The 12877-nt window shown below is 36.2% G+C and overlaps 1 protein-coding gene across 1 annotated transcript; it reads left to right on the top strand.

Annotated features, from left to right (window-relative positions):
* The first annotated feature begins 2345 nt into the window (after positions 1 to 2345).
* Positions 2346 to 3254, top strand: LOC136210603 (probable calcium-binding protein CML13). Its single transcript, XM_066001939.1, has one exon. The coding sequence runs from the start codon at positions 2481 to 2483 to the stop codon at positions 2922 to 2924; it is 444 nt and encodes a 147-aa protein (XP_065858011.1). The 5' UTR covers positions 2346 to 2480; the 3' UTR covers positions 2925 to 3254.
* The last annotated feature ends 9623 nt before the right edge of the window (positions 3255 to 12877 follow it).

Below are 12877 nucleotides of genomic sequence, written 5' to 3'. Positions count from 1 at the left end.
CATTTTACTTGTTCAATTGGCCCATGTCCGAGCTGAATTAGTACCTAGCTCTTGAGAGCATCCTTCCAAAATAGCCAAAATGACTTACACTTTTTGAACTAGTTAAGGATATCGAGGATAACGTTTCAAGAAAAAAAACATGTTTTTCACGTAGAGAGTCTCACACTAGGAAAAAAAAAGTGAGATTGTTCTTTTTCCATCTCTTCGACACAAAGCAACATAGTATGAAAAACATGTGCTATGATGTTCAAATCCTTCCATCTAAAGGAAGTGCATGTCTATGCTCAAAACAACACATATGAAGGTTTCAGTTTCGATGTGTCAAACCATCTAACATTAGTCTCTCTCATTATAGGACTACCTTCAACTATCTTAAACAAGCCCAATATCATGAACATCTGCTTAGAAGATTTCATTTTGGATATTTAGGTTTTCTGCCATATTTCTTTTTAATGCATTGATCCTATCTTTATCTTTAAATTTGGTCATTCTTTTAATAAATTTATACGGTCTATTGAACATCTTATTTTCTTTCATCTCTCTTTTCTCAGTATGTTGTCTATTTTTCTTTTGTTCCAGAATAACATTCATATCTTTCAAGAACATATTAAATTTTAGAACAACCACTCTTATTTAAATAAGGAAGATGTTTTTCATACGTTTTCATCTTGTCTTACTTGGAGTTTAGTGCATGTCTTTCTTATGACATACCTTGCTGCCTCAATCCCGCCTTTTAAACCATCTACCACTTTTTCTTCATCTAAAAAGGAGATTAAAGGTCGTTTTAGCTATTTCAGGGTAGGGCTCTAGAATTTTAGCAAAAAAAACATTTATGACATGTAATTTTGGAATGCCATACCTAGATTAGAATAATGTATTTGAAATTCACAAGCAAAACTATCAAAATAACACATGCATATATTTATCGTTACATTAAAGCTATTAAAGATTGTTCTTTTTTTAACGACTCTCTTGATAATGAGAAACCACAAAATCCTATTTTAATGTATCTACCACTATGGTTAGTACTCTATTCTTTATTAGTTCTTTTCGATTTTGTTTGGGAGTGTGTCCAACTAGCATTTCCCAATATTTTTGGCCATTTCTAACCATAGTTGTTTTTCACAACTCATAGACGCTATCACGAGTGTAACTAATAGATTGAATTGTAAATTTTATCATGGTAATCCACTCATCTATCCTCTCAGATGGGCGTTTCTTATAATCTAATTGAGAAAGCTACAAGGCTAATTTCAGACCTCAAAAGATTATCTATAAGTATAAATTCAGATTTCATCATATGCGTGTAATTAGGTTTGTATTTTTCCTTTTTCATAGTTAAAAGCTCATTAAATGTTTTATCATCTATATGTAATAGAATTTCACCTGCCAAACCTGGAGACTTTTTTAAGATCTTGAATCAAGTTCTCTTTATCAACATTGCTTGCTCTTTTTTTTTTGTGAGGATCTAAAATATAAGACATCATTTTATCTTACCTTAATTTTAGAATTTCTATTTGAGATATTGATTTATTTGAGCTATGTGATCTTTTTAAACTTCTCTCTCGGTCGACTGCATCTAGTATTTTATTTATTAGTTTTCCTACTTCACGAGATAAGACTTGTTTTTGTTCTGGTGTATCTCATATCATTCATTTTACATGGATTTTTTCAAGAAGTTTATTCACTTCATCATGTAAGGCATGAAACGAAGGCAATCTAGATTGATTATTAGAGTTAGAACTCTCTTTTGATTTTTCCATTAAGCATGTAAAGTAATCAAAATAATTAATTGTTTTCGTCCAAACAATGACCAAATTGAAAGTTTATTTAAGTTGGAGTTCAAATATACAATTATTGAAAATTATTGGGTAATTTCTAAAATATAATAGTGAAAGGGGAGCAATGTGATAATTTTGTTTTAAAACGATCTATTTTAAGTAACTAATCCAAAATATTTAGACTTAATGAATAAGTTTTTTGAACTTGATCGAAAAAACCGATTAATCTTATAAATTTATAAAGTGTCTTATTAGATTCTAAACTTTACGTAAAGTGATACACGTGACAAAATACGAAATAAAATGATTTTATCATTTAAATCAAGATTTTAAATCATCCTTTTAAATCAATTTGAGAACACACATGTTGTATTCCTGATTCTTCCAATTTCCAACGCAGAGGAATGATTGCTTGCTAGTTGCCACTACTAGATAACCAGTCGCAACTTGATGACACGGTCTACACCCATCCAACGACGTCGTACTCCCCTAAACGACATCCTTATTTTTTAATGCTACCATCAAAACACACCGTTTTATTTAGCTTTTCCCTTTCAGTTCCGTCACTTCACTTTCCTTCAAAATCACGCACAACGTGCACCAGCCACCACCACCATCTCCAGGCGCAAAGAAAGAAAGAGAGAGTTGGAAAATCATTTCCGAACAACAGAGAAAGAAGAACCGAATCCCAATCGGAAAATGGGCAAGGATCTGAGCGACGACCAAGTTTCTTCCATGAAAGAAGCCTTTACGCTCTTCGACACCGATGCTGATGGCAAGATCGCCCCATCCGAATTGGGGATCCTCATGCGCTCTCTCGGTGGTAACCCTACTCAGGCCCAACTCAAGTCCATAATCTCCGAGGAAAAACTAACCTCTCCCTTCGATTTCCCTAGATTCCTCGATCTTATGGCTAAACACTTGAAAACCGAGCCGTTCGATCGCCAGCTCCGCGATGCTTTCAAGGTGCTTGATAAGGATAACACCGGCTTCGTTTCTGTTGCGGATCTGCGACACATTTTGACTAGCATTGGAGAGAAGCTTGAGCCATCTGAGTTCGATGAGTGGATCCGGGAAGTGGATGTCGGGCCCGATGGAAGAATCCGGTACGAGGATTTCATTGCTAGGATGGTGGCTAAATGAAGTAAGATCGGTTAAGACTTTGGCGTGTGTTTGAATTCCTTTTTTTTTAATTTCTTTCATATTTTCGGAAGTAATTTCGGTAAGTTCTGGGTTTTGCTTAATGTTTTGGGGCTTAGGGTTTGCTTGGGGTATTTATGTGATGAATGATTTTGGTGTTCATTGACTTATTGAAGTAATGCTAAGCTCTTTAATTACAGATTTTGGGGTGTATTATCTGTCATATTGTTTATAGTGTGCAGCTAATGTATTGACACTTTCACTAAATTTGTTCTCTTTTAAGCAACTTAAGTTTGCTGCTTCCTTAATTGAAATGATTGGGCTGAGAATCAAGTCTAGTGTGTCTCTATTCATTTATTTTTCTTTAAATTCTTGTTTCCAAATTTGGCATTTGAGGAAATCAGTTTCCTCTGGATACTAGATGTTTATTGGACCTTGTGCATTTGGAATAGCACAGAAAATAAAGCCTTGTCCTTGTGTATCCGTTCATTTTGACCTCAAACATTAAGGTTTTCCACAACTCCAAATTAGTTTATCTGCAATTATCATCTTTGTTGAGTCCACTGTTGCAATGGGAGAATGGATCCGTATGTCAGTTCTTTGTGCACTGAACTTTGAGATATCAAATGCACACTTTGAAGTTTGATCATGGCATGCTTAATTCAAACTTTGTCAAGTGAATACTTTTTATTGAGTCAAGCTATTTCAAGGTGGTAGAATGTTTTCCTACTTAGATTTGTATGCTCTGTATTGAACAATTTTTTATCTCCTGAAGTCCAACCTTCGACAGTTTTTGTTTTAAAGCCTTAAATTTAAGGCTTGACTTGATATCTATATGTTAAATTTGCTTTAAAAGAGTATGTTCAAATGGTTTGTTCTTCATGAAACCCTGCTGCGAGCCTGTGACATGATTGGAACATGACATTTTTGTTGCTTTCATGAAGGAAAAGTCCCTTAGCTCGCATAATCCTCTGGCAGAAAACTTTTGATTTTGTTTCTTAGGATTGGACCTTGCAATTATGGAAGAAAAACTCGTCTCCAACACTTAATTTGAATACACAGAGACTGGGCCTTTTGATTGAGCTAAATTGAATATATTAAGGTATTAGATCATACTATTTGTTAATCTTTCATACATGTTCAGGGAATGTGAGAAGTAAATTAAACCTAATCCTTTTATTGGTCTTCACATCTTGTCTCTCTCTTTTTTTTTTCTATTTGCATGTACATGAAATAATGATAAGTGATAGCTTGATATCTTTTTGAAATTAATGCATGTACGTATTCCAAAATTTTAAAACCTGTCCCATGATTGATGTCTAAAGTTCAATCCCAAACTATCTTCCATTTTTATGAATTAAACTATTTTCCATTTTTAAGTCTTATCTGATTGAGATGTCCTGAAGAGAGTAGTTAATTTTTTCCCTTCAGAAACGATGATGATGCCTTGCTTGGTAGAAAACATACAAGTGAAGTGAGTGGTTAGGTTAAGAATTTCAACAGTGTATTTTGAAAGTCTTGACATGAATGGTAGCCCCCTCAAATAAAAATTGGGACTTTCTTTAAATTCAGTGGTTGTACAATCGCTTGATCTTGAAATCATTATATGCCCCATTTGCAGTACATGTTTTTTAATTTCTAAATTCAGTTGGGTCGGAAAATCATAACGAAAGTAACGTGGACAATTAAAGCAAGGGAGCAGAGCAAGGTAACATGTGGCTATGACAATGATATGCAGAACTCATTTAAGTTTAGGGACAGGGGCGGATTCAGATTTCAGAGGCATAGGCCTCTATTTTTTATACTCTCTTATTTATGAATTAAAGTTTAATTAATTTTTTTTTTTTCAACTTTACACATGAACAAACTGAATATCCCAATCTGTATCATAAGGAAAGATGCATTTATGAATCAGCTGAGAGGACGGATGATGAATTTCAACCATATTTGCCATGAAGTGCGAAACAACTTTTGAATCAAGCTCGATAATCATCTTTCTGAAGTTCTTCTCCCAGGTTAGTTGTAGACTAAAATAAAGACCTCAAAGCTCAATACAGTAGCCACCACACCAAAATCCATTTCTATCTCTTACGAGACTCTTTGTAGATGTCATCCCAGGATTACCTTTACAAGTCCGTCTTTGTTGAGGTTTCTAATGAATCCAAACCAACTTAGACACAACATAGGTCCCTAATGAATCCAACAACCCAACTAGTGCATAACATAACATCTCCTGGGCTATTAAGAATTCATTACTAAGTTTAAACACATTGTCAAAGTAACAACACAATCAGAGTACCCTTTGAAAATAAAATCATTGCGCCCTCTCCATAAATCCTAAATTGCAAAACCAAAAAATATTGACCATAGAATATCTCTATAGGCTAAGCAATAGTTCAAGTTTTCGACTAGCCAAACATCAAGATCAGTAGTGAAAAGCTTATGATATAAACTGTGAGGAATTACAAAATTCTAAAATCGACGAGTAAAGGCACATTCACAGAACAGATGAAATAGATTCTCGGGGACTTGACAGCGAGGGCAAGAGGCGTCCAAGAACAAATGTCGTCGCACTCTATTCACGTTACATAATATTGCATTGTCAAGCAAACATTTAATTTTCTCTAGGAGGTTAAGCTTTCAAATCATGCTCTATATAGGTTGAGAATTATTAGTTTCACTCCCAATTATCTCAGAATTCGTGTTGACTTTGTAAATACCAGAGGAGCACTAAGACCAATACCAACAATCTGTAATTGGGTTGTTCGTACAGACAACAAAAGCAGCAATATGGATAATGGTTGAGGCGTTCAGAATGTAGAAAATGCTGACCAGAGCTAAGAGTTGTTCTCGTTGTCCTAATAATCACAGACCGTAGCAGTCATCATCTCGCCATGAAGAGGAACAATCGTAGCAGAAAGTAGTCACATTATCGCACCAATAATCCTTCCAAAATAAAGTATCCCTATCATTAAAAATGAGTCGACCCACTCCTTTCTTACTAACACAACTACCCGCCATAATACCTCTCCAAGTGGAAGAATGAGAAGAATTAGCTTGGAACTTATCAAGACTGTCCCTCTGACCACTTTGTTTAGTATGAAGAACTTGTGCCCAAAGCGAATCATTATCCACAAGGATTTTCCAGCTAAGCTTTGTAATCATTGCTAATTTAAAACGCCGCATACTCTTAATCCCTAAGCCTTCATTAGCTTTTCTCAAACAAGTAGAACGCCAGTTAACAGGATGAAACTAACGTTGGCCTCCTTAAGAGGGGTAAATTTCATCAATGGTGTACAACCTGTACCTCATTTCATACTTTGGTGTACAATCTTCAATTTGTCTCACTAGTATGTACGACCTTATAGGTGACCTCCAACTATGGTGTACAACAGGCAAAAATGACCGATCAATGCCTGATCAACGTGCCACCTCAGCCATTTGACCGGTCAAAAAGTTAAAAATTGACCTATTTAGATTTTCTTCCTAAACCCACCATTAACAGAGCACAGAGAAGAGGACGACGCAAATTTTTGTTTGAGAACTAACTTACCCCAAAATTCTTACAATTGAAATATCTTCTCCTTGGGTTTGAATCGCTCCAAGACTTCGAGAGAGGTGCTTGGATTCCGCAGTGGAAAATCAATCCTCCCCCAAAGTTCTGTACATTCTGCGCAGAGGATGAAGAAGGCATCTTGGATCTTTTTTTGGGTTTCGCAGCCTTTAACCCTTGCGTTGCGTGTACAGGTGTAGCCCGCGATTTTTGAAGATTAGGGGTTTTTACTTAATTTTGCGGTTCTCGCGATGAAGATGAACCATGGATGAACGAGGAAGACGTAATGTCAGATGAAATAAGAGAGAGGAGAGAGGAGAGAGGAGAGAGAATCCATATGTTTTATAAAAAAAATAGGGAAATAGGAAAGGGGTATAAAGGTCTTCTCGCATTAATTGGGACACATTTTTAATTAGCTGGAAGGGTAAATAGATGATGTGGCAGCGTTGACCTTAGTTGACCGGTCATAATAACCGGGTGTACACTTTAGTGTGAGGTCACCTGAAGTTTGTACACTTTAGTGTGCAAAATTAAAGGTTGTACACCAAAGTGTGATAACAGGTAAAGATTGTACACCATGTATGTAATTTACCCTCCTTAAGAGCCCTAAAAAAACCCTCAGTTGCAAGGATCAATGTTATTGCAGATATTCTTAGGGAGAATAGTGGTCTGCATAGAGTAATAATTAAAATTACGGATTTGACAATAGTGAGGAGACCGGAAAAACTCAAACATTTTTCCTTCGACCCAGCTAGTTTAGCATGAACTCAAACAATCACATGCTTATAGGTTTCCTTTAAGACTCGTTTGTGAAGAAGAGGCATTCCCAAATATAGACCCAAATCACTAGTTTGAGAGAACCTAATAGGGATGTAAACAGGGCGGGACGAGTCGGGAAATGCATTTCCCATCCCATCCCTACGAACTAAACAAAGACAAACTTATCCCTATCCACGTCCTGTGGGGAATCCTCGTCCCCATAGAGATCCTCATTCCCCATTTACAAATGTTCCAAAAATGTTATCCACATTCCCCATTCTCCACGGGGAATCATCGTTTATGTTAAAAAAATCAGTAAAGACAAAAACGTTTAAGAAACAATGGATAATAATACCAAATATTAATAATCATTCTCAAATTTTGCAAATCACAAAAAACTAAAAAATCAAAACAACCAACCACCTAACTAAAATGTACTTAAATCATCCAAGAAAATCAATTATCATAGGAAAAAAAATAAGGGATCATCATCGGGGATCCTCGTAGGGCGGAGATACTTTTCCCCATCCACGTCACGAGGAACAAAATTATCCTCGTTTCCATACCATAGGGATCATTATTGGGGATTCCCCATCCCCGTTGGGGCGGGTCACTGATAGGGACGGGGAATTCCCGCCCCATTTACATCCCTAAATATCACAGATGCCTCTGCTAGTAACAGTCAAAACATTAGAGGAGAAGAAGACTCTGGACTTCTAAGGACTAGCTTTCTGACCCGAGCTATAACAAAAACGATGAAGAACATCTCTAATAAGAGTTTGACTCACATTAGCTTCATTCATAAGAACAGTATCATCCACGAAGAAAATATGAGACAACATTGGGCCGCCGAGAGAGAGAGAGAAATAAGATGTCAGGCCTCATTCCGAATCGCATTAGATATAAGATGATTAAGCCTTTCTAGGCAAAGCACAAACAGGTAGGAGGACATGGGTCTCTCTGTCTAAGACCACAAGAAGGAGTGAAACCTTAAAGTTGCTCCCCGTTCCATAGAACACATATATGAGAACCTGAAAAATGGTTCCTAATAAGATCAATTAGTTGAATATTCAAACCTATTGCGTTAACAGTATCTCTTTGTGAATAATAATGTTAAGTAGGAGGTCGGTGGTTCACTGGACGGTAATGGGGTGTCTGGCCACTTTTCTTTGTGAAAATACTAGCCTTCCCATAACGTACCTAATTTTCTGAACCTAACCGGTCTCCCGGAAGGAATTCGGTTACTTTTCTCGTTTAAATCGGGTGGCGACTTTACTAATCTCCAAACTCCGAACCTGCCGAGTTGTTCAATTCCCACATCGAATTCGCTTCGATAGCACATGGTCGACCAACGATTTCATCCCCTTGGGTCTTTCGGGCGAGGCTTGAAATCTACAATAGTACCATATACTCCTATATTTCTAAACGTCATATGTAATATACATACACAATAAAATTACATGTAACTTGCAAATGCGACATGAAATCGACACTAGCCCAATTAGATTAACAGGATTATAACACATAAGTTTTTTTTATTGTGTTAGATTGACTCATTTGACACTAATTCAAAATTGATACTAATCCAAAATTGTCACGACAATAACCCGATATAATTACCACCTCTAGTTAGAACAAAACCAGATACTAAAGGTATGCTCCAAAAATAACATATTAGGGGATATAAAATTTCTCACTTTATCTTGATTTAATTATTTTTATATTTTTCTTGGATATTTATGAAATATTTTTATTGATTTAAATTTTTAAAAGAGAAATGTAAATAAGTTTAAGTACGACTTTTATCAGCTTTGGTCTTTATATGGAATTTTGATATTTATTTTGACCCAATTCCTTTCTAAATAAAGATTTGATTTCTGAAGAAATTTAATTGTGAATATAATGATTTTAACATCTTTGTTTTATTAAAAATATTTCATGAGGCCCCATAAGGGACTTGTGTACTGATGCTCGTAAATATATAGCAGTTAATAGGACAAGTGTATCCTATCCCAACAAGTAATATTGTGCTAAGCATGAGATCGAACCACAAACACTATTTGTTATAATTAGTAAATCTACCTAGGCCGATCTAATTATTTAGAGGGTTGAATAATAGTTTGAGAAAGACAAATGTGATCAAGATTCATCTAACCTATTCACATGCACTTAGCTAACGGCTTGATTAGGCATATAACTTAGGGCATGCAAAGCAGTAGGTTCTTTGACAATTAAGACTAAAGTCGTAGCCCTGTCATGAAGCCGCACTCCTAGTGTTCTCTAGCGAGGTCAGGTTTACACAGGTTCATCATAGATAATTTCATGGTCAAGTTCTTATCTATCTATAATCCTATCTTTGTCAGATTTATAGGCATTAGGCACAATCATATATACAAAACAGGCTAGTTGATCGTCATCGAGTCTCATTCTAGCAATAATCCTATTCTTAACAATTTCAAGGCATTAAGCATGCATAAACTGATCAATCAAAGGCCCTAGATCCCTGATCATACATATGCATACAATCAATTTCATCCCCATCTCAGATTGGATGGGGATCAGTCCATAGACAAACCAATCATAGCAATAGGGAGTAAAGGAATAATGAAAAACATCTTCAATGGATTATAAAAGTAAAAGATAAGAGGGAGAGATAGAAATCTAAAACCCGCTTGGTCGATTCGATTAGAAAAATAGAAGATCGATCACTTCTCCCGTCAATTGTTCTTCAATAAAAGAAATAAAAACTGAAATAAATCTAAGCTAGAAAGCTGGAAATCTAATCTAAAAACTAAAATTAATTGTCTACATTATGACGGCTCTGAATGAATCCCCCCTGAAGAACTGAGAGTAGCTCCCTATTTATAGAGGTAGGGCAAAATCCTAGTGTCTCCGGGGGGTACAATGGACATTTCATACAATAAAAAGAGGCTTCCAGGGCTTAAGTTTCGAGATTCCAGCAAGGGAAAGGCGTTTTTACGCCTTTCCCCGCCTCGTCTCGTCGAGACAGGCAGTGTCTCATCGAGACGAGGACCTCTCTCGTCGAGACACTCCTGTGTCTCGTCGAGACAGGTGCTAAAATGGGACAGAACTTCGGTTTTTATCTGTTTTGGTCCCTAGGCTTTTGAAATATGCTCTAATGGTCCCTGATGAGTTTCAAAAGTGCTCCAACGGTCCCTAAATAGTCCGGAATTGCTCCAAAAAGCTTAGATCTGGTTCGGAAATGCTCAAATAGTCCTGAAAATCCATGAAAATACCGAAAATGCCATAAATAACGGAAAATGTTGAATTTGGCTAAAAACTAGCAAAACAATACTAGAATCGAATGGAAACAAAGCGAAAACAATCCTAAAAACACTATAAAATAGGGAGCTATCAACTTCTCCACACTTGAATCTTGCTTGTCCTCAAGTAAGACAGAATCCAAAACAAAGAAAAATCAACAAATAGCTCCCGTACAAAAACAAGATTCTACTACACTTTATTATCCATAACAGTTCAGACTACTCATTTTGCAATAAAAAACATAATGAACATCGGATGAATCTCCAAAACTGATTAATTGGTTTTATCGATCAACACTTTATGAAAACGAAAGAAGAGGACTAAAATTGATAGCTCACAAGTGGTTACTCTAACGCTCAAGTGTTTGGGTGTAAATATTTTATCTGGTAAACACTCTACAATTCATTACACAATGTGGTTACGTTGGGATTGCATCATCCATCTGATCGAAATTAATGCATTAAAATTAAACAAAATCATAGGTCTTTAAGGGGTTGTAACGTGGGCTAAAGGTTGGGGTAGGAAACAGAGAATTTATAAGCAAAAAGTTAATGACTCACCTAGTTAAGATTTTTGCAAAAAGGACACTAAATTAGGGAGCTATCAACTGTTGGTCCCGTGTGATTAGTTCCAAGGGGGGGGTTAGGAACTAATGAAACTTTTTTGCTTAATTATACTGAGTTAATTAATTCTTTAAGTTACTTAACTTAGTTTAGGTCAGCACGGCCGAGAGATGTAAGACAACTTTAGTCAGATGCTGACTAGAACTGTTTTACTTTTGAGTTGGGAATTAACACTTGAGGTCAGCTTCCAACTCAGTACCAGGATTACTCAGTGTCAGCTTTTACAATTTATATCCTGAGCAATTTAATCAAGCAACACATACATATATATATATACTGAGAGAGAGTTAGAAATTACTCAGCAGACATATCCTGGTTCGGCCTCTCCGCCTACGTCCAGTCCCCAGAATCCCTCCGGGCTTTTTCAATCCAATATTGAGCTCTTTAAAGGTAGAGCACAAACCGTTTACAAGGCAGTTGAATATGCAAGAGTACCTTCCTCTATTCGTCTACTCAACTCCTACTGAGCGCTATAACTGAACACTCAGATTCTCTACCACTGAGTACTAAAACCGAGTACTCAGCACCAATCTCTCAATTTTACAATTGATACAAACTTGTTCTTTCTACATGAAGAACACTTTAGATGAATACAAATTCAATCTAGCTTTTACACAAAAATGGAAATTTGGTGTAAGATCTTTTTCTTGTTTGAATGTGCTTTGTATGTATGCTCTTTTTCTCTTGTATTTTTTTCGGCAATTAGTCCAAGTGATAGACTTGTCCTTTTATAGTTGATTCTGAAGCTCTAATGATTTGAATCTGGAAATATCCGTTGGGTTCAAATGGATCTATTGCGTCATTCCCTTGGTCAGCATTCAGAATAGCAGGCCAATCTTGTCATCTGAAATTAGCAGGCGTTAGGCTTGTCTTCTTCCGACAGGTTTGTCTTCTAGCGCCAGTTCGTCTTTTAGCTAACGAACAGTTGACCCATGCATCTCGAAATTGACTCTGTGCGTAATTCCAAAGCTTCTGTCATTGGTGCAGACAGTTGTTGGATCTTGTCTTCTAGCAAACGGATCATTCGCGCTGTCCTGACGAACACTCAGCTTGAGTTTATTGACGTTGCTTTTGTTCTTTGCTTCTGAGTCATATTCTTACTCAGCTTTCGTGGTCAGCTTCGTCTGCAAGCTTTAGTTTAGAGGAAGACTTCTTTTCTTTGATACTGAGTTACGTTCCACTCAGCTTCTTTGGTCAGCTTCATCTTCAAGCGTTTGTTCTGAAGATGACTTTTCTTCTATTATACTGAGTTGCACACCACTCGGCTTGTGATGTGTTCTCATGCTGACTTCGTCCTGTCTTACTTTTTATTTATACTTATACTCAACATTGAACAAACATATTAGTACAATTAAGTCAAAGCATTTAAATTTAATTTCCTCTTAATCATGGATTAACTTAAATAATTTTGTCAAATCAAAATCATGTGGAAATGTGTTTCAACAAACTCCCCCATTTTGATGTTGGAAAAATATTTAATTGTGGAACTCAGCAATGAGATTCTCCATGATTGAAATTATTTTTATACTTCTGAAGTTACTCTCCCGTAAGGGTTGCATCTATAGACTTAAATTAACTCTAAACCTTCTAAGATTTAATCGAGTGAAAGTAAGACATGCCTATACTGACTTAGTTCAATTCTAGACCTTCCAAGATCTAATTCAGATGAGCCTAGGTCAGCTTTCAGAAGAGTTCAATGCTAGACACATATGTTTACTCAGTTTGATACATAGTTA

This window comes from Euphorbia lathyris, chromosome 1 (genome assembly GCF_963576675.1).
Source record: "Euphorbia lathyris chromosome 1, ddEupLath1.1, whole genome shotgun sequence".
NCBI classification, from domain to species: Eukaryota; Viridiplantae; Streptophyta; class Magnoliopsida; order Malpighiales; family Euphorbiaceae; genus Euphorbia; species Euphorbia lathyris.
The sequence above is the reverse complement of the archived record's forward strand: the minus strand, read 5'-3'. Positions and strand labels throughout refer to the sequence as shown.